This window comes from Sminthopsis crassicaudata, chromosome 5 (genome assembly GCF_048593235.1).
Source record: "Sminthopsis crassicaudata isolate SCR6 chromosome 5, ASM4859323v1, whole genome shotgun sequence".
In the NCBI taxonomy this organism is placed as follows: Eukaryota; Metazoa; Chordata; class Mammalia; order Dasyuromorphia; family Dasyuridae; genus Sminthopsis; species Sminthopsis crassicaudata.
This window is the reverse complement of record NC_133621.1, coordinates 294,885,219-294,908,112: the sequence shown is the minus strand read 5'-3', so window position 1 is coordinate 294,908,112 and position 22,894 is coordinate 294,885,219. Positions and strand designations below refer to the sequence as shown.

At 41.8% G+C, this 22,894-nt stretch overlaps 1 protein-coding gene across 4 annotated transcripts in view; it reads left to right on the top strand.

Moving 5' to 3' along the window:
• LARGE1 (LARGE xylosyl- and glucuronyltransferase 1) overlaps nucleotides 1-20,220 on the top strand; it is a 577,873-nt gene extending 557,653 nt beyond the window's left edge. For 3 of the 4 annotated variants that reach the window (XM_074271515.1, XM_074271516.1, XM_074271518.1), the window contains 4 exons: nucleotides 1,310-1,588; nucleotides 11,028-11,174; nucleotides 16,181-16,376; nucleotides 18,630-20,220. In XM_074271515.1, the coding sequence (XP_074127616.1) occupies nucleotides 1,310-1,588; nucleotides 11,028-11,174; nucleotides 16,181-16,376; nucleotides 18,630-18,827 (820 nt within the window). In that variant the 3' untranslated portion in view covers nucleotides 18,828-20,220. The remainder of the gene's footprint in view (nucleotides 1-1,309; nucleotides 1,589-11,027; nucleotides 11,175-16,180; nucleotides 16,377-18,629) is intronic. The other variant, XM_074271517.1, reaches the window with a different exon arrangement.
• Nucleotides 20,221-22,894: the final 2,674 nt, after the last annotated feature.

The following is a 22,894-nucleotide window of genomic DNA, read 5'->3' as shown; positions in this document are numbered from 1 at the left end:
AATGTCTTTATTTGAAAGCCCTTGCTGTGGTCACAGTGTGCTTTGTCATAACTGCTGCAGGCAGAGTGCCCTCTGCAGAGTAGCTGAATAGATCCAGATATGTGCCTTCCAGTGTGGTTAGGGCATTTCATTAAAGGAAAAGGAAAGATAGATAGACAGACGGATGAATGGACAGAAGGGCGGGAAGGAGAAAGGGACAAGACAAAACATAGTAAGAAGGGTGAAAGGAAGGGAAGGAGGGAAGTGGAAATGATAGAAAGGAAGGGAGGAAATCAGGAAGAATAAGAAAAATGCCAGAGCAATTGCAACTCTAAAAGGCAGAGAACTTGGATTCAAATTAAATCTCTAGGACTTTCTGTATATATATTCTTGAGTAAATCTGAGCCTCAGTTGCTTAAAATTGAATATTGCACTAAGTGGTCTCTGAGATGATCCTGTGATCTTGGACAAGACGCTTCCTCCTTTAACTTCAGGTTCTTCCTCAATTATAAAACAGAGCCCTGGACTAAAGAGACTCCAAAGTCATTTTTTTCTGTTGTTTTATAATTCTATAAATCAAAGAAATCAAGGCTTAATTACCTCAAAGTTATATCCACCCTGTACATTATCACCTGGATTGAAAGTCATAGGGCTTTAAATTTAAGAGTAAGAAGCCACATGAGCCTCTATCCAGCTCAAACTCTTTATTTAATTGATGAGGAAACTTAATACTGGTAAAGCTCTTTGACCAATGGTAACCAGGGAACAAGTGGCAAAGCAGGAATAGAAACCCTCATCTAGCACTCTCCATAATACAATAGTACATCCCTAAGTTAAAGGAGCTCTCCAAGGTCACAGAGGTAGTAAGTGGCTCTCAGGTCACAGTTCTATCTCTTCTACTTTCTAGGCAAGTAATTAAATTACTTTATCTGGTGAACAAAGGAGAGGAGGTCAGGAGACAAAAACAGGCAAAGAGAGACACAAAAGCAGAGTGGGAGAGGGAGAAGGAGAAGAGAGAGGGAGAGGGAGAGAGAGACAAACAGATACAAAGATGAGCAGAGACAGATCTAGAAAGGCAGAAAGAGTGGGGGAGGCAAAGAAGGGGAAGAGTAGAGGGGAACAAAAGAAAAGGAAATGGAGGAAAGGAGAAAAGAAAAGGAGTGAGAAGAGGAAAAGAAGAGAGAAGAAGGGAGAGAAAGAGGGATGAGAGAAAGAAAAGGAGAGAAGAGTGAAGGGAGGAAGGAAAAGGGAGAAGAGGAAACATGGGTAGAAGAAGGTGAGCTGTAAATGAGAGTTCATCTTGGCTGTGTTTTGCTTTCTCTCTTCTCAGGCTGCAGATGCTTGAGGCCATCTGCAAACACTGGGAGGGCCCCATCAGCTTGGCCCTGTACCTGTCTGACGCGGAAGCCCAACAGTTCCTGCGCTATGCCCAGGGCTCCGAGGTCCTCATGAGCCGCCACAATGTCGGCTACCACATTGTGTACAAAGAAGGCCAGTTCTACCCCGTGAACCTTCTGCGCAACGTGGCCATGAAGCACATCAGCACGCCATACATGTTTCTGTCGGACATTGACTTCCTGCCTATGTACGGACTCTGTGAGTACCTCAGGTAAGTTTGAGGCAGCCCCCTTCCATTCTCATTCCTTGGAGGAGCTAATGATTTCCAACTGGGATGGATCAACCCTGTAACAAGGGTGGGCCAACTGGGACTTTGTCCAGGGGGTTAGATTTTAAGGGCACTGATAGCACTTCAGGTCTTTTGGCAACAAAACGGGAAACTATGAGATGGTGGGCTTGGGTGAGAGAGGCAAGGGGCGATCTGAATCCGAATCACTCAGTGAGTTTGTATGAAGTAGAGCAAACCATGATCCTGATTTCAGATCATCTCCTGAAAAGATTAGGTACTCGCTCCCTTATGTCCAAAGACCCCCAAGATATGGTGGCTACAAGGGATCTGCAAACTTGGATGGGGAAAACTAGATCTTCAACATAATCACTCTTTCATTTTATGAATTTAGAAGCATTTTAAAGAAGGGGTTGATAGGCTATACCAGATTGCCAAAGGGAGCCCACAAAACTATGAAGAGCCCCAGTTCCCAAGACAGGCTGGGGACGCTGAAAGTATTACCGTGATGTGATGGGGACATCATGTGGCCAAAAGGGAAATTCAACCCTGAGAATTCCAATTAAATTCTGAGACTCTTGTGCTCTGTCTGGCTCATGAGGGTTATAAAGGACAGAGCTAGAGGGGACCTTTTTGTTTCAACACCATCATCCTCATCGTCACAATAATAATCTTTCCCATTTCTAGAGCATTTTACAACACGTTCTCTCGACAGCCTTCTGATGTCAGCATGACAAGTATTATCCCACCCATTCATGGGAGGGCAAATTCAGATCGATTGAGCCAACATATTAACCATTCAGAGAGGCTAAATAATTGACCAAACATTACCCAACTGGTAAATTCTAGAAGTCAAAGGATTCAAATTTAGAATGGAAAAGGATTTTAGAAATCTCTGAGTCCAGCCCCTTCATTTTGATCAGATCCAAACAAAGCTAGATTCATGTCAGAGCTGGAAGTCAATTCCAGGTCTTCTGAACCCATTGTGTGTTTTTCTTCCTTTGCCTGGTTTTCCTTTGTGTTGCACTAACTGGGCCTTTCACGCCAATCCATTCCCAGACCCATCTTTCTCCTATAGACTGCCTTTGAATCCATGTAAGACAATACCATCATTAAAATTGGAAAGGGTTTATAAGCCCAAACCTTTTACAGATAAGGAAACTGACATCCAGAGAGGTTAAAACGCAATTTGGCCAAGGTCACCCAATTAATATATAATGGAGTTAGAAGCTCTTTTGAGCCCACTCTCTCATTTCCTGCCTCATTCTCTGTCCAGAAATTGCTCACCTCACCAAAAATCGGTCTGCTAAACCGAATGATCTCGGGGCTTTAAAGGGAAAACGTCGTTCTTAAAATCCCACTTTATGAAACTTGATTTACAAAGCCCTGTAGCCAGAAACCTCTGATCCCTCGGGCTTAGTTCTGGGAAGGTCCAGAGTGGATTTTTCTTTTGCTGGCTGATTTCCTAGCATCAGAAACCAGTGAGCGTTTCCATCAGGCCTTCTTGCATTTATCAGTCCATCAGGGATAAATCATCCCTGGGCTGTACCAGAAAGAGCACAGAACTGGCTGGCAGGAAAGCTAGATGTATGTGGGTTCTATAATTATCTGTTTAGTCCCCTTTGGAACCCACATGCCCTCGTTTATAAAGCAGGGATCTTGGCGTCAGAGATCCAGAGTGGAAAGAACCTCAGAAGTCATTTAGTGCAGTCCCCTCATTTTATAGGTGAGTAAACTGACTCTGGAAGCTTCAAAAAAATCATTTGAACATGTCTTCTGACCCCAGAAAGACTCAACTCCAAAGCCAGCATTCCTTGCACAGCCCCCAAATGCCTCCTACTCTGACTCTCCTAATATTTGAGGCTTCTTTGATGCATGGAGTCTTAAAAGCCAGTAGTAACATCATTACAAGGCAGTAAAGCGAAGCAATGGGTACAGTAGTGGAATTGGGAATGGGGAAAACCAAAATTCACATCCTGATTCATACCCTAGCTGTCTGACCATGAGCAACTGAGTTACCCCCTCTCTGCCTCAGTTTCCACATCTGTAAAATGGGGATGTTGATAGTGTTTCTCTCACACAGTTTTTGGTGAGAATATCTGTAAAGTGCTTTGTTGATTTTAAAACACTTTACAAATGCTCGCTCTCATTCAGCAAGGTTAAACGTCCTGCTCAAGGTCACATAGCTGGCGAGTGGGAGAGCTGAGCCTTGGACTGGTGCAGTGACCCGGCACCACCCCTTAGCGGACTTAGTCATCCTTTGAGTTGCTTTTGCCAGCGGTAGGGATGTGTTTGTTCCTCTGTCCCCAGTTCCTCCCTTGTGGTCCAGGGGATTTGGGAGGAGGCCGGCTGGGCTTTGGAGATGCTGTCTGCCGCTGTGAAATCGAGCAGAGGTAACTGGCCACCAACGGGGGCCGAGCTCATGACCCGGACCTCATTAGCTTCTGTGCTCTAATTGAGTTCTCTACTCGCGCCCTCCCCACCGGGGGACACACACTCCCAGCCCACGGCCTGCCAACTGCGGACCTCATCCGTGTACAAAGGGCAGTGGCCATCCCGAGCAATGCGGTTGTTGGGAATTTTACTTTCCATTTTTCTGTTGCATGTTCAGAGACTGATTTTTTTCTGACTACAGCCCAGTTTGGTGTTGCTAATTTGCACGGCTGGCTTCAAGGGGCGGTAGGAGAATGAGAAGGCAGCGGGGGTAGAGTAGAGCTAGGGGAAGGTAGCTAAATTAAATCTGGAGTCCAGAGACCCAGCTCTGAATGCGGCTGCTGCCACATGCTTACTTACCCCCTTGGGCCAAACTCAACACCTCTGTGGGCCTCTGGTTCCCCACATGAAAAATGGGAAATGATGGTGCCATCTGGGTGACAGACTGCACAGAGGGTTGGAGCTGGAGTTGGGGATGCTTGAATTTCCTCCTTAAATACTCAAGTGAATAAGTCACTTAAACTCTCTGAGCCTCCGCTTCTTCATCTGTAAAATAGGGCTAATAACAGTAGATTTCTGTGAGAATCCAGAGACAACACGTGCAAAGCACTTTGTAAACCTTAAAAGGTGGTTGGACTAAATGATCTGAAGCTAGTTCTGTTGCGCTGATCTTTGATAGACAATATCCATGTGACTTCTCTTAGAATATTGGCCGCACCTGGGTCCATCCCCACTGTCAGCCATTGCCGCTTCTGCCACCTCAGAGGTGCTTCCCACTTAGAGGACTTGACTTTGACGCTACCAAACTCTGAAGCTCTGGAGCAAGAAAAGACAAGCCAGATGACCCCAAGAAGGGCCCCATTCCTGTCTATCCGAAATGATTGCTGGGGAGGAGAAAAAAAGCCTATGTGTGCTTTCTGAGGCCCTGGGTTCAAATGTCACTTCTGATTTTTACTACCCACGTGATTCCGAATCACTCTCAGAGTGGATACTCTCCAGGCCACAGCTTCCCAATGTGCAAAATGAAGCATTTAGATGGGATGGCCATCCAGGTCCTTTCCAGTTCTGTTTCTTGGATCCCATGAGCTTGAACAAGTTCTATAACCTTCCGAGGCCTCAGTTTCCTTTTTTGTAAAATGAGTAATTTAGGGCTAGGTGGACTCTGCCATCATTACCAGTCCTAGATCTATGACTCCCCCCAAATTGGAATATTTTCCTTTCAAAAAGGTACCACATCATTGAGGGGGAAGCGCCACCTAGTGGTTTTCAATAAAAATGACATAAGCTCTTATAATCACTATGGGATCTAATGTTTACCAAAAAAAAAAAAAGAATATCTGTTTCTGAGCTCTCTCTTTTCCTTTCTTCCTCCTTTTTCCCTCTCTCCCTTCCTCTCCATCCCCCTCTCTGTCTTTCTGTCTCTTTTTCTCTGTCTCTGTCTCTTTATCTCTTGCCTGGGTATGTCTCTCTATTTCTCCCCTCTCTCTATCTGTCTATATATCTCTCTCTCTGTTTCTCTATCTCTGTGTGTCTCTCTCTCTTTGTCCTTTGTCTCTGTTTTCTGTCTCTCCTTCCCTCCCTCCTCCCTCTCTCTTTTCTTTCTTTCTTCTCTCCCCTCTCTCTTTCTCTCCCTTTCTCCTTCTCTCCCTCTCTCCCTCCCTCTCTCTCTTCCTCTCTCTCTCTTTCTCCTCTCTCTTTTTCTCTCTCTCTTCCCTTCCCCCTCTCCCCCGCTCTCTCCCTCTCTCCCTATTGTCATTACCTGAAGATTCTTTGAGAGCTAACTGTCATTATTAAAATCCTTTTCTATTCTAATATTCTAAAACCATGGAAAGGTTGCAACAACTGAATTATTAAAAATTATACAAAGAAATGCCATAAGATCATTGAGCCAGAACTAGAAGGGAATTTAGGGGAAATGGAGTGCAACTTTCTTATTTTTTTAGCTGGGGAAAGCAATCCCAGAGCACTGTGCCTAGGGTCACAGCCTAGAAGTATCAGGTCATTGGGTTTGGAGTTAAGGAATCTTAGAGACAATCTGGTTCAATCTCCTCATTTTACAAATGAGCAAATAGGCCCTCAGAGGTTAATTGTCTTTCTCTGGGTCTCGCATCCAGAAAGTGGTATATTAGGCCCCATCATGTCAGCATATCCAGGGTCTGCGATTTTTATCCACAAATGACACGGATCACAGCCCATCTATAACTTAGTATCTAGGCCACAGCAAATTTCCCAAAGTCCTTCAATAACTTGTCCAAGGTCACGCAGATAATAAACGTCAGAGACAGACTTTAAGCCATTCTCTTCCTTACTCCAAAGCCAGCCTTCAGTCTACTATACCATGTTGTTGCATGCTGGGGACAGTTTTTGCTTTAGGTATTGAAAGGCACCGTATGCCCTCTAAAACAGATTCTAGCTCCCTTTGGAAACTGTGGGAGTCACTCAACTCAAAGAAAAAGCTTTTCTTTCCCAGAACATATTACTTTCCCCTGTACCCATTTCTACTTAGAATGGCAAGCTCTCCGAGTAGTCATTTTCTGGGATCCTTACAGGAAATGTGTCATAGCTCATATCCCATGGCTTAGTAGACAGAGAACAAGTAGTGATGTAGGAAAAGGACATCTTTGGAAATGCATTCCAGCAGAGCCCATTGATGTGAAATAATGGAGTGGATCTGGGTGGGAATCCAGCTTGGATGTCACTAACACTCCAAAGGGTCGGTCAAATTAGAGAAGTTCATATTCCCTCCACAAAGCCTCAGTCTTTGGACACATCTGAAGTTTGGGGTTCAGAAAGATCACCGGATGTGGCAAAGCAGCAAGGACAGCGCATTTGGAGACAGATAGTTTACAAAGATAAAATTAGAAACTGAGCCTCTCGTTACAAGCTTCCATTCTCCTTGCTGACTTGTGGAGGGTGAAAACCAGGCTGTTTTGTGGAATAAAATAATATTCAGATATATTTATAAAGTGCCTAGCAGAGTGCCTGGGACGTAGAGACACTATATAATGTTTGTTGTTAATGTTATTATTACTTTTCTTAAAGAATCAGTCTCAGATTGTTGAAAAACTCCTGGCTCTCTCTCTTCATGCCATTATCCATAAATCCCCACTTTTTCTAGCTTTTTTTAAATGTGTTACCTTACCCCTAAAATAGTATTCAGGGCAGTCTAGCTAGCTAGTATTTATATCCCCCATAATATTTAATATGTGTTTGATCTTTTGATCTATCAATTTCTCTTTCAATCTCTTCTATCAAACCATCAATCAGTAACATTTATCCAGTGCTTATTATATGGTAGAAATTCTGCTGAGTGCTAGGGATACAGACAGAAGACAAAATCACGGGCCCTGCTCTGTTCTCAAGGAGCTTATATTCCTTTGGGGAAACAGCAAGCAAACAACTTAAATAAAACAAACACGAAAAAAGGGAAATCATCCCTACGAAGGAAGGCACTAGAATGAAGGGGAATAGGGAAAGACTTCCTGAATAGGGAGTATCCTTACTGGGTTTAAAAATTGGGGAATCAGAAGGTAGAAATGAAGAAGGTAAGAATAAAAGGATGAAAACCGTTAGCTTTATTACTTGAAGATGCTCCTTTCATACCAGATTTCTGGCCACAAGTATAATATAAAATGAAGTCCCCCATTTTTTCAGGATCCCAATCCAAATAGCACAGTCGACTTGACTTAATGAGGTGACAGAATTAGCCCCTCAGAAAGAATAGTTTCCCAAATTTAATGAGGAAATGAGGAAAAAAACAAACCTCAAATTATACTTTGACCACAGATGGTTATCAGAAATTGAAATCCATCCCCGGAAAGAGGAAAGATCAGAAAATTCTTTCAGAGCAGCCTTCCTTGTCAAGACCATCCTTCCAGCTCCACCTGAGTCTCTGTTGGATTTTTCACATGCTCTAGTGTCAGATCAAATGGAAACAATCATCCTCTCTGACAGGATGCCCCTTTGGCCTGCTGTGAAGTAGAACCTTTCAGAAGGAGGACACTCAGAGCCTCAAAGGAGGACAAATGAATGAGGAGGGCAGGGACGAGGAGTGAACAACTTGCCTAAAGCAGATTCCTTCATTATCACTGAAAGCATCATTCACAAAAATGGCTATCAGTTCAACAAAGTCACCAGTAAGCAATTTCTCAGAGGAGATCATTCTCAGCATGATATTCTCCAATGGCCACGAGCTACCTCAATCCTGACGGAGCTAAGGGTATATAGGAAGTAGCCATTAAAATAATTTTAGTCACTTTACAGGATCCCACTACACCATCTCCCTGCTCCATCTGGCACATAGTTGACATGTAATAAATTCTTCTTGATTGATTGATTGATTGAGAGGGGGAGATATAACACGTCATATTTGGAGAATGGATTGATTTATTCCCTTTCTAGGAATAGTTGATCAGAAGAAGGCAAAGAGAATGTGAGGGTACTTGCTGTGTCACTTGAGGGGGTGCAAGGAGACAGGGTAGAATTGAAGAAGAAAGAAAATCCCATAGGTGAATTTTCCCCACTTCAAAATTTTGCCTTGGGAAGTATTTGCCATACTGAATTCACTAGGTTTATTGCTTCAGTATTCCACCAGGTAGTCACATCATGAAGAGGGACATAGAGGCCAGGCTGGTTAGAGTGATCATACAGATCCTTTTTTTCTGTTTGAAATCAAACCAAAAATTGAAGGGTTTGGGGTACAACAAAGAGTTCAACCTCAATCCACTTCTATGTTTTTCTTAAAGCTGTGAATCCTGTCGCAGATGACAAAAAGGTGAAACAAATATATGGGAAGCCCTGAAAATGTACTTTCTGCCTAGCTGTCTTAAACCTCATTCCCCATCCTCTCTGTCTTCTTTCTATCACAGAGGTTATGTGCAATCTCTCCCTGAAAAGAAAATCGTTCTGGGGTTAGGGATGTTAACGAATCCAACTGTCCTTCTCCAAACCTCCAATTTACCAAACTTTCTGAAAAGTGGGCTTTGGAGCTCCATGGAAGTACATTGAAGAATGCTCTTTGCCTTCCCTAATCCTCAGCCCTCCCCTCTCCTTCCACCTTCTCTCTTGTGCCCTTCTCTGTTCCATTTGAGTGCTGACCAGGGCCAGAGGGTAGACGGATGGTTGCCACTATGTGATTTATTGCTGCGGTTTCTCATTCCATGATGAATGGGATAACTGACAAAGGCTGGCCTTTCTGTCTTTCCCCTACTCTTCTCCCCCAGTCCAGTTTTTCTCATGATGCTAGGGCCTGTGCCTGCCTAGAATGATGATGGTCCTGCTGTACTTAGACTCTTTGGACTCTGCTTTGGTCAGACCCCTTTGAGGGCACCATATTGGTTACAAGACAGATGTTGCAAATGAATATAGGTCAGTCCAAAAACATTTATTAAGCACCTGCTGCAGGCAATGAAATGCGGTGAATGCTAAGAAGTCTAAGTTTGGGATTTTTTTTAAGATCCTGCTCTCAAGAAACTCATGCTATCTTGGTGGAAAGGAGTGCAAAGAGTTTTAATTTGAGGTTCATAGATTTCAGGAAATTTGTGAACCTGAATGGAAAAACTTGATTATGACTTTATTTTCATTAATTACTATATGAATTTTAGAATTTCCTTCAATTATTTAAAAATTGATTCCGAGATGGAGTCCAGAGGCTTTATGAAACCACTGAAAGCATCCATGGTACATAATTATGACTTTATTTTCATTAACTTCTATATGAATTTTAGAATTATCTTCAATTATTTAAAAATATGATTCTGAGATGGAGTCCACAAGTTTCATGAAACTGCTGAAAATGTTCATGATACCAAAAAGGATAAAGAAACCCTAAAATTGGGGATAGCCCCAGAACTCATGACCCATACACGAAGTGATAGTTGAAGTGACAATAATGGTTTAATGAAATGGTCAATGGTCTAATGGACTTTTGTCCATTGCCCATAAGTCTGATGAAAAACTTAGCATTTCTCAGCAACATAATGTCAAGAAAATTCCAAGGGACTCATAATGGAAAATCCTATCTAACTCCAGAGAAAGAATTATGGAGTCTAAATATAAATCATAAAAATCATAACATTATTTTCACTGTTTTTGTTGAGTTTTTTCCATAGGGGTGTGTTTGTGTGTGTGTGTGTGTGTGTGTGTGTGTGTGTGTGTGTGTATACACACCTCTATATGTCTGTGTGTATGTCTGTGTTTTTTTTTTGTTCTGTTTCTTCTTTTACAACATGACTAATATGGAAATATGTTTTACATGATTGTACATGTATAATCTTTATCAGATGGCTTGCCATCTTGAAAAGGGAGGAAGAGAGGGAGAAAAATTTGGAAATGGAAATCTTTCAAAAATAAATGTTGCAAATCATCTTTACATGTAATTAGAAATAAAATGCTATTTTTTCATTTTCATGTTTTTATTTTATTAAAGCTTTTTCATTTATAAAACATTGACATGGGTAATTTTTCAATCAATGTTGAAAAACCCTGTGTTCTAAATTTTCCCCTTTCCCCCCCCAATCCCTTCCCCTAGATGGAAGGTAGTCCAATACATGTTAAATGTGTTAAAATATATATTAAATCCAATATATGTATATATAGGTATTTTGCTGCACAAGAAAAATCAGATCAAGAAGTAGAAAAAAAAACTGAGAAAAAGAACAAAATACAAGCAAACAACAACAAAAGAGTGAAAATGCTATGTTGTGAATCATGCTCGGTTCCCATTATTTTTTATGTCATCCATTATTTTAAAATACATATATCAGAACTGTTGGGCAGCAGAATGGGCTCTCTGAACAGGCAGTGAATTCTCCATCATTCAAAGTTCATTAGTTGGAACTTGGATGACCACATTGAAAGTAACTAATGCATTGAGTATGGTTTGAAAATGATGATCTACTTGAAGGTCTCTTCTTGCTCCAAAGCTAGGCCCCTGAAGTCCTACCAAGACCCTACATGACCTTCCTTGCTTCTTTCTTCTTGTTCATACCAGGAAGTCAGTCATCCAGCTAGACCTGGCCAACACCAAGAAGGCACTAATTGTTCCGGCTTTTGAAACTCTCCGGTACCGCTTATCCTTCCCCAAGTCCAAAGCAGAGCTCCTATCGATGTTGGATATGGGGACTCTCTTCACTTTCAGGTAAGGAGTGAGACTCACTTGTGATTTTAGCAGGTGATCCTTGGCAATAGCCTACTAACATTTTTATGCATTTAAGGCATGAGTGTTTGATTAAATAGCCTTGGGATGATACCATTTTGCAGATGAGGAAACAGAAGTTAAGGGACTTGCTCAGAATCACAAAGCTTATAAGAGCCTGAGGAAGAATCTGAATTCAGGTTTTTCTGAATCCAAGTCCAACATAATGGTCACCATTCATTTCTCTCTTAACACTAACTCCAGGAATGTTAGAAGGTCAAGAAGAAAGTGGGGCCCTTTTGAAAGATAATAATTTCATTGACCCTGAAGGGCCCCTTGGAATAGACTTCTTCCTAAAAACTACAAATAATTGGCTTCTTTTACCCCATTGGGTCTTGGGTAAGTCTTCAGAAGGACAGACAGATTAGAGGGAAGACTTTTTGTACTGACATCTGAGCTTGCTTTCAGGTCCTAATTCCCTATTTCCTTGGCCAGTTTCCAACTTCCATTCACCAAATGCATGTCCTATGAGTACTCTGCATTTCTGGATAATGTCATTAGTTTTGCCTGCTGGTTAGGGCTGTGAGGGTATTTGTAGAATCACAGATCCTTAATAAAGGGGATCATAAAGCTGGAGCTGAAAGAAGCCTCAAAAGCCATCTATCCTTGCCCCCTCATTGTACAGGAAAGGAAAACAAAGGTCAAGGGGAACTGATGGATTCAGCTAAAGCTACAGAGGAAATAAAGGTCAGAGGCAGGATATTTGTCCAGCCTCTTTGACTCCCTAGCTCTTTCTAATGTACCAAATTGTTCTTTCTGGTTCCTTTATAACAAAATAGAAAACCCAGATCCAGCCACCTGACCAGTAATTGGAGCACAGTAGTAAGTAATGGAAGGCTGGAAAACCAGAATCTGAGGGTCTACATCTAGGATACCTTCAGGCCTCCAGTGTGTAGAACCATTTCCAAATAAATGTTGGAGGCTAATCCCTAAATCCCCAGGATCCTGATTCTAGACAAAGTGAGAGCTTGTTAATAAAAATGGTTTAAAATATTTTTATTTCTATTTTTTACTTCCATTCTCCCCCACTAACAAGTTTGTTTGGTTTGACATATCCTCCTAAAAATTCTGCGCATCTACTCCCTAAGGCTCCTGTGGGCCCATTTCTTTTATCTTACCTGTTAAATAGCTCTTACCTGCCCCAGGATTTCCATGGAAAAACATGATTCTGTCCGCTTTGAAGTGATGCTGTACACAGCCCACAAGCTTGGGGAGAATGCACTCTGCTTCCTGGGGAGGACTGGCCCCCCAACCAATGAAAAGAACCGGGAGGAATATGTTGGCTCTTCATAGCCTCTGAAGGGAGACCCATGCCATAAAATGACCGTGTTCTTTTCTCCTCCATTTTAATAAATACCATCCATTTTGAAGAAATAGGAGAAAAATCTAGTTCACAAAAGCATCTTTTTTGAAGCAATTTTCACCTAATGGAGTGGCCTGGTGGAGACAATTTGCTAAATGGACCTGAGATGGCCAAAGAAGTTGATGCAGCCCTCAGAAGCGAGCCATTTCCTCCTTGTTTCCCAGGGACACGGGGCCCCAGATCTCAGCACTTTGAAGGGCAGGCTAAAAGCCTTTTCAATGTGAGTCCAGAAAATAAGGATGACATCCCCCAAAAAGGCTTATTTTTAAAAACTCTCTCTCTCTTTCTCTCTGGCTGATTCTCCTTAGTTAAAAATGCCCTCGGCAGCCTGACAGCTTTGTCCCAAGGAGAGAGTCCAGCCAAGTCAGCTTCGTGCCTCCATTATGTGGGCAGTCTCTACTGATGGTCTATCGAAGCTAATTCTGGAGACATGAATGCAGGAGGAAAGGGAAAAAGTAATTGATGAGCAAGATCTCACATTTAAAGATAGAATTAATCTTCTCTTGTCTAGTTGCTTCACAGAACAGATGAGAAAACTGAGACCCAGAGAGGGGATTGTTATTATTAGTGGTTCAGGCCACTCTGTAAGAATATAAATTACATGAAGTTGGTAGTCATGGGTCAGACACCTCGCCCCCCAAAAAGGTCATATTCACATTCTCTCTATCTCTTTTTCCTTATCTCTTTCCCCCTCATCTCCCATCATACATGCAACATAGTAGAGTTTTCCATGTTTGTCATTGGGAGCAGGTAGTAGGAGAGAGGTAAAACTCTATTAAAATCTACTTCTTGATGGCAACAATAACATTACCTTGGTTTTTAATGGAAATTTAGTTCAAAACAATAATTTTCTTTTTCAAATTTTTTTTCAAAAATATCTTATTGACACTCTTTTTACACCCCCCCCCCCAAATCTCACCATCAGCACTCCAAGAAAGCCCTTTCTTATAATAAACAACTATAACCAAGCAAACTCAATGAACATATCGGCCATGTTTGAACATGTAGGTCTCATCCTGCCCCTCTGGTCCTCCACCTCTCTGCCAGGGAGAGGGAAGAGTGTTTCACCATCCATCTTTTGGAAATGATCACTCAATCTGGTCATTTTTAAGATATGAAGACCAAACCAAAGTAGGAAAAGGCTAGCCCAGAGTTATATAGCTAGGAAAGTGACAGAGTCAAGATTCAAATCCAGATCTCCTGACTGTGAGTCTATTAAAACAGGCTGGAAATCCCAGAAGCCTCAGAGCTTGGTCTAATGTTAGACCATCAGCACACAGTCAGTGGCTGTATAATGCTTATTTAGTCAAAGGCTACAATGGCAACCCAAATCCCAAATTTCCACTGGCCCCAGAGTCATTGCTAGATACTAGACCCGACATCACCAGCCTCATCTCTTTTCCTACTTTATTGAAATGCCATCTCTGGCCTTGTCACTTTTCTACCAGTTTTCTGGCCTTAGTTAGTGCCCACAAAGGGGCTGAATTGACAGAGATGGAGACCCAAGGCCCAGCTCCTAAGACAGCCAGGACCAGAACAGTTATAGCCTCCTTTTCTTCCTCTTTCTGCACAATTGTTCTCGTGCGGCTTCAGAATCCTGTCGAGTGGGCAGGCTCCTTGCAGAACCCAGCTCACCAGGGCTGGACTTTTTTCATGTACAAGTTAAACTGAGATATCCCCCAGCTTTAACCATCTGCAGTTCTGTGTTTCCAGCCTCAGGCTTTTACAGATGAGGAAAGCCAGAGACCAGAGAAAGGAAGTGACTTGCCCATTTTCATATAGGGAGACAGCAAGAAAGACAGGGCTTGAGACCCTGATGTATTCTGCCCTGCTCTTTCCAATACTCATAGATGTTGGCTCCCTTTCTAAGGAAGAGCAAAGATATTCATTCCTGAAAGTAATACTGGATATGTTTGTAACTTCCCTTTCAGAAGGTCTTACCTACAGACATATGTGTACTCAGCCCACCAGAGACAGACAGACAGAGACAGACAGACACAGGGAGGTGTGGAGAGAGAGAGACAGAGACAGACAGACACACACACAGAAAGACAAACAAGAGATAGACACAGACAGACTGATGGGAGGAGGGAGGGGGAAAGAGATTCAGAGACAGAGAGACAAAGAGATAAACACAGAAAGATGGGTGGGAGGGAGGAAAAGAGCTAGAGAGAAAGAGAGACAGACAGACAGAAACACAGAGACAGAGACAGAGACAGGGAGGGAGAGGGGGATAGAGAGAAGGAGAAGAAGGGAGGGAGAGAGAGAGAAAGGGAAGGGGACAGAGAGAGAGAGGGAAAAGTGGGAAGACAGGAGGGAGGGAGAGAGAGAGAGAAAGCTTTTCAAATAGCTCTTCTCCACATCTCAATATGGTTATTAACTATATTGAATCTTAGTAACACAAGGTCACTCAGTAATGTGAAAGAAAAGATGACTAAAAAGGAGTCTAACTGAGTGATTGCAGTAACTGATCCCAAAGAATAGGATAATCAAATAGCTTTCTCTTTTTTTTTTTCTTTTTTGCTGAGGCAATTGGAGTTAAATGATTTGCCCAGGTTCATACAGCTAGGAAATCCTAAGTGTCCAACACTAGATTTGAACTCAGGTCCTCCTGACTCCAGGACTGGTGCTCTATCCACTGTGCCACCTTATCTAGCTGTTGTCTTTTTCCTTCTTTTAATAGGGGAGTCACATGGATGCAATATATCGAAAACACTCTCAGACATGGCTCCTATTGATCAGTCTTACTGTACTGCTTTTTTTCTTTTTACAAGGGAAGTATATATAGAATGACTGGGTTTAATGGCTCTGTAAAAAGACTTTTATCAGAGGATTGACAAGCCTTTAAATGTAAGAATGCAAATTGATGGAGAGTACACCGCCATCAGATTACAAAGAGTGATAATCAAGGACAAAAAAGACCCTATATGCCCTGGTAGGATCTGAAGCTGTCTAGAAAAACTTCATTGTACTTAGCTTTCATTTGGGATAACGGGTTTGATGCTGCAAGCAACCTCAAAGGTCCTTGAATGCAGCCCTCTCATTTTACCAAGGTGAAAACTGAGAACCAAGGATGTGACATTACTTGTCCAAAGGTAGGAAGTGCAAGTAGTACCTGCACACAGGTGGTAAGTGCAAGAAATTAGATTTGATCTGAAAGTCTATGAGCTCTAACCCAAACTCTTGCCAAAGTACAATCCTGCCTCTCTTGATAAAATGAGAAAGACATAGAAGATAAAGTACAAGATTGTATGGACCAAAATGGTAGTTAGGTATCTGTGGCAGCCTGCAATTGACATCCTGATTTTTTCTTTCTTTTTTAATTATTATTTTTTAAAAATTTATTATAAAGCATGGGTAATTTTTTAACATTGACCCTTACAAAACTTTTTGTTCCAAATTTTCCCCTCCTTTCCCCCACCTCCTCTCCTAGTGGCAGATAGTCTAATACATGTCCTTAAAAGATTGTGCCCATCAAATAAAACCCTACCCAAGTATACCACCTGTGGATCTCTCAATATTGGGTCTCTCAGTGTTTCTTCTACCATTCCCCAAAGCAGTACTTCATCTCTCTTTGTGCCCTAAGGTATCATGTTTGGACAAAAGGACATGCCCCTACCAACTTCGCCAAGTGGAGAACAGCCACCACCCCATATCGGGTTGAATGGGAAGCAGATTTTGAACCATACGTTGTAGTGAGACGCGACTGCCCTGAATATGACCGGAGGTTTGTTGGGTTTGGCTGGAACAAGGTGGCCCACATCATGGAACTGGATGCACAGGTAAAGTGAGCCCCAAACTCCCCAGAACACATGGAAATTAAGTAGAATCAGGGAATCTTAGGGAAGGAATGCATCTCAGAGATCAATAAGTCCAGTTGTTCTATTTTACAGATGAGAAAACTGATGTTCAGAAAGGGAAAGGGGTTTACCTGACATCCCACAGATAGGTAGTTGCAAGCCTAGAACCTAGACCTTGAGTTTGAAAGAAATGACATTTCATTGACCATCCATTTTATTCCGTTATAAAAAATCCCTCTAATTTCTTGATGACAGAGAAGAAAACCGTCATTAGCTATCGATCCTTTCCTAAGGCACTTGACTAAATGGGAAATCAGCCTCCCATCCCATTTGCCTTGAGAAGGAGCCAATGTTCAAGTCAGGACTAGCTCAGGAATGGCCATGAGGAAAGTAAATCAAGTTAGAAGAGAAGAATCCATATTTTGCGGTGGAAAACCCGAGCACTTTGAACAAAAAATTTGGTTGGCAAAAGCTCAGAGTAATACGGGTCAAAGGGAAATGCTCTAACTTTTCTTGGTTACTGCTTTAAAAGAAAAACAAAACTGTATCAATGACCAACTTACCCCACGGTAATTGAGTAATGAATCTTCATAAGCAAATTATCTAGATAAGTAGAGGTAGTTTCTAGATATATTTTTGGACCAATCTGCTAAGTTAGACATGTAGAAAATGCCCATTTTACAGACCCAACTCTACTCTCTTTGGCCATGTTGGTGCTGGTATTCCTTGGCACTTGTTCCCCCATTCCCTCTATGGGAATTAATTGGCAAATTATCCATAATACTATGACTTAAATGGTTCCTAGAAGCACAGAGAAGGAGCAGTATTTTCATAGACAGGACTTGAACACAGAAAAGGAAATTTTCTAATGGATAAGATGTGATTTTTAAATACAGTACTGACCTCAGTTATTGTTGTGGGTTGCTCATAGGATATACTCCTGTGCTCTGAGGCTCTTGTGTCCAATGGGTTGATAGTCTCTGTACTAAATGACTCCGAAGGGTGACAGTAGAAAAATTTAAGTTTCATTTCCTTGACTTAACTCTACCAAGTAGGCAACTCAAGGAATATACCTCCATTTTACAAATGGGGTTAAGATAGAGGAAGTAACTTGCACATTCTCACATGAATAAAGTGACAGCTGGACCTGAACCTTGGTCTTCTAACTCCATGCTGTGTGCTCTGGAGTTGTTAGACTGGAGTTCATTTTTTTTTTCCCACTTTCCTCCTCAATATTGGACTCAGTTCTCATTACCTGTTACTATCAATGAGAGCCTTTCCTGATTCACTATCTCTGAACTGTTGCATGATGGGAAACGTGATAAATTGAGTCTAAAAGTAAATTGATTTTGAGTGAAGGCCCGAGGGACTGACTACCTTGAGGCAGTAGCAACAGCTGAGAAGACCTTATTCAGGACAGTCTTGTGAGGTAGTTTGAGTATTGTTCTCCCCATTTTATGGATGAAGAAATTCAGGTACATAGAGATATATAACAACCATATTCATATTCCTTGAAATGCTGATCTCATTTGAGGAAAATAAAGCTTTAAGTGTCTTATAAACATAGCATTCTGGGCCCAGTAAATGTAGGAACAATAATCCTATAGACCCAAAAATCTCCACGCACAAAATATGTCACATGAATGGCACGGGAAGACAATTTATGTTTATAATGATGATACTGAATCAACACCAAGTGATTAAATTATGTTCTAAAAACTTCATTTGGGAACTAGCTACTCAAAGTTAGGGTATATTTTACAATCAGTGGTATAAAATGTACCTTCTTGGGAAAAAGTACTTCTAGAATGACAGCCTTTAGGGCCTAGACCTTGCATCATCAAGCACCCTGCTCCAGGGTCTTGGGAGGGTTGGTGGGGTTGGGATTCTTTAATGCTCAGATTTGTCTCAGAGAGCTAGAAAAATAGTCCCTGGTTAGTTGCGGGATGACTAACAGTTTTGCAGTTGAGAAATCTTGGTAGAATATTTCCAATCTATTTAATTTCTTTCTTGGCTTTTTTCCCCTTGACCTCCTGCTTTTCCTGGTGTCCACTCTTGCTTTTTTCAAGTTTGATGGATGCCCCAAAAGCCAAGAGTTTATGCACCGTCCATGAGTGCATATATAAGAGGGATTTTTTTTTCCATCCCTTGTTCTGTCCCTATTGTCATCAAGAACCATCCGTCCAGAGCTTGGGATGATTTGCCATGTTCATTGTTGGTGTCTTTCTCTCCCAGGAATATGAGTTCACTGTGCTCCCCAATGCCTACATGATCCATATGCCCCATGCACCAAGCTTTGACATCACCAAGTTCCGCTCCAACAAGCAATACCGCATCTGTCTCAAGACCCTGAAGGAGGAATTCCAGCAGGACATGTCCCGTCGCTATGGCTTTGCTGCCCTTAAATATCTCACGGCTGAGAATAACAGCTAGCATAATGGGTCCCATCTTTGGGAGATCAGAGACAATGAAAGGTGAGAACCACTTGCTACCCTGGGCCCGGTCTTAAAAACTCAAAACTGAGAAAAATTATTTTTGGTTTTTGTTTTGTTTGGATTTTTTTCCTTCTTTTTTTCCCCCCTGGTCCAATCCAGACATTTTTGCTGCAGAGATCTGGGACCGTGCCCACTCCTCCCCCATCTCTCACTTGAGTGCTCTGAAAATGCAGGCATGTAACCCAACTGGACATCCACCAAGACCATGGGAACAGACAGAGGTGGCTAAAGAGAAAGGGCTTATTTTCTTTCCAACAAAGTACCGACAAGTCTTCAGAATGTTCACGTAGCCACTGGATATACTTGGTACTGCTTTCAGCTGGGGGAGAAAAAGTGGAAGTCTTGGGTTTGCCATCCTATGAATTTCAAAAATTAAAAAAAAGCCACTTTGCTTCTCTAAAAGTGAACTTTCTCCTTTACTCTCTCAACCTAAATGAGCACGCAAGGGCAAAGTCGGTCATTTGTCATCCTGAAGGAAGAAGGAAGAAGCTCTACTCTTTCCCCCTAGGGAAAAGAACAGAAGGGGGAACACCACTGGCTCAAACCTTTGGATAGTTTTGGCTGGTTCTTTATCCTCAAAGTTAATCTTTTTTGTTTGAGAGTTCAAAATGAGAAGTGGGGGGAAGCAATTGCTTTAAGGTCAGAAAGGAAGTCAACAGCCTCAGTAATTTTCGACCACTTTTTGTGATTCAACACTGAAGACTGATGTCCTCAACCGGTTATTGAAAAGTGGATGGAAGGATAAAACTGGAAATAAACACCTCTGACATGCGCCCCTTGCCTTCTAGGACTGACATAGTGGAATGAGTTCAAAACAAGAGCTGGCTGTTTTCTATTGACAGGACCGTGGATCCTTGGAAAAGACATTGAGGTGGAGGATGTTGTGTGTCATTCTTAAGTGAACTGGACAGGATGGACTTGCCCCTGGACCTTGGACAGATATCGCCAAAGCTGCCGACTCTCAGAATTAACTGGATCACAAAAAAGCTTCACTTTGAGGAATAAAGTCTCCTTTGGGGGGAGGTGGATTTCAGGGAAAGAAAACAATTTTGCATCGGGGTATGATCGTGCCCACTCACCATAGACAGGGAGAGAATTTCCCACCTTGCCCTCTCTGGGAACCTGCTGGAGGGTCCCCCAAGAGGAGTTCCCGCCAGCCAGAACGATGAGACACTGGACTTTTTACTCTTTTCTTTCTTCCTCACTATTACTGTTGTGTTTACATTGGCAGGAACGAGATTTAATGCACTACCCCTTCTGCTGGGCTGTTTGTATCAAGTTGCAATGTGGCCGGAGAAAGCCGACTTTAATAAACGAGAGAACAGACTGTTCCTTTTGCTGCCCTCCTGCCTCCTCCTCTCTTACGATACCCCAGAATCCTTCCGCGGCAGACGAGTAGCACATTCTCACTCCCTGACCCACTCCTGCCTCCCCCTTCCTTGCCTCAAGTTAGGTTTTGTTTCACATTTTGGCCCACAAAGGACATTTCCATTTTCACTCCAAGTTCAGGAGCAGGTCAGCCAGACCATGAGACTCCTTGGTTGGCAGCTGATAACATTCAGGCTCATCTACCTAACCCAGTGGTTCCCAACGCTTTTTATTTACTAACCCCTTTCACTGTCATCATCACCTGTAACAAATGAATTTGACCCCCTAAATAATGTTAACAAATTATTTCCTGCCTAAGACCCCATTAAATATTTTTGGTGCAAACCCCTTGGACCATTATCATGAACTCCCAATAGAAAGCACTGATTCTGATCCTACTCCCTCCCTTTACAGATGAGAAAATTAAGATCCAAAGAAACGCGACGGCATAACCAAGGTCACCCCAGTGGCAACGATAAAAGTAAGCTTAGAATACATCTTTAGACTCCGAAGCCTGTGGTTTTTCTGCCCCACTCTACTCCCTCTAAGTGTAGATAGACATTTGGATCAAAGCAAATGAAAATCCCAGACTAACTGTTACCGTGTCCTCCAAGGAAGTTTAGTCCCTTAAGACACACAGAAATATTATTTTCCTGAGGTCAGCCAAATATAACCTAGAATGGCCGCTCCCATTTCCCAGTTTTATATAATCCTTGTAGAAAACTCTTAAGAAGCAGGTCCAATGTATAACCATTGCTTCACTCCATACGCCTAGATATATCTCTCTATAGTCTATACACATACATATTTATGTATGTATATACAAATATATACATATCATACAATATATATTTATTTATATACACACATCTCTTTTTAAATTAAATGCTATCAGTGGCATTCAATGCTCACACGGCCATGATTCCAATACTAGAGGTGGGGGAAAGGGAGGCAAACCTCTATACTGTGTCATTTTATCCTAAAATACTTCAAAGTTTCCTTGAGGTGGACGGTCCTTCGACTGATACAGATTACAACCCATCCACATGGTCACACCCTGTACAACGTCCTCTGGTTCATTTGTGCGTATGGTTAAAGTTCAGGGTTCAGCCGCCCATCATTCATCCTCCACGTCCATTCAGCAGCTAATCCGCTGCCTTCTCTATCATCCCCTTCTCGTCAGTGTCCTTTTTTGTGCCATGGAAACATTTTTCAACGATTTCATCGGCGTAAGGGACTCCCAGTGTGGAAAGTCTGTTGGTTGGTTCCTTTTCTTCAACTTAGTTCATTGAGAGTAAGAAAGGGGCAGTTTAAATGCAGAGTTCAAGGTTAACTCTCTATCCATAATTCTCTTAGGTCTTCAAAGTCCTTTATAAACTTTATTTTCTCCCGTAGTAGTTAGATAATGCTCAATAACCCCTCCAAATTCTCTTGTTGTCAGCATGGATACCAAGATGTATGTTCCCAGTATGCCGAGTCAGTAAGCATTTATTAAGCTCCTACTATGTACTAAGTAGTAGGGAGACCAAAAAAGGAAGACATTCCCTGTCCTTAGTGTTTATATTCTAATGGGGGAGAAAACATGCAAATAACTATGCATAAACAAAATATATGTGTGTGTATGTATAGATATGCACATGCTCACATATACATATACACATACATACAGGGCAAATGGGAGATAAGCTCAGAAGAGAGAAGTGGAAAAGCCTTTTTGCAGAAGATACATATATGCATTCTCAATTGAATATCTCCCACCTTTGATTTTAAGCAAAAATTCTGCTGGTCTAGATGCAGTTACTTGGGATTCTCTGGAAAAGCCTTCCATTCCCAGAAGAATTTCCTAGGGCTTTGGGAACAGGGACATTTATGACAAAAGTGCAGGTCTACAGAATGAATGTCACAGTCTTTCTCCATTGTCTGATCACTGAAGCAACATGCCCTTTGAAGAGGGTCCTACTGAGAACCACTGATCATGGGCATTCAAATCAGGGCAAGTTACAATGGGCCTTGATTTCATTGAGTTTTCTCTCTAAATAAGTTTGCTGGAACGGGTCATTTGGTTTTCAGAGTCGTTTACTGATTATTCCTGGGTCTTCACTTCCAAAACTGCATTACAGTCACCTGTCTTTTCACCGGTCAGAGGCCACTGCTCCTGACACAGAAATAAGCTAATTTGTTTTGCTATTAATGTGAACTTAAGGTTTTCTTCCTTTGACTATCACATGACACCCAAAACATTAGATTTCATCCATTCTCCTAAAGCCTAGACAATCTCACTATACCCATGAATAAATTATCTTTCATAAAAACACATTGAAACATCAGAATGAACTAAATGATATTAACTTATTGATAATTAAATGATAATAACTTATGATCATTTGAGAGGTAAAGTCTTTGGCAAATTTAAGGCCCTTTATATTAAGCATTAAAGCTATTATTATCATTATTCTCTTTTGAGACTTAGAAAATAGTCTTTTTAACCACCCCATGAGATAAATAGTACAAATAATGGTCATTTCCATTTTATAGATGAAAAAACGAAGAATTGGAGAGATACGGTGACTTATGGTTACCCAAACAGTAAGTTTCAGAGCTAGATTTTGAATCCAGGTCTCTCCAGCTAAATCTTAT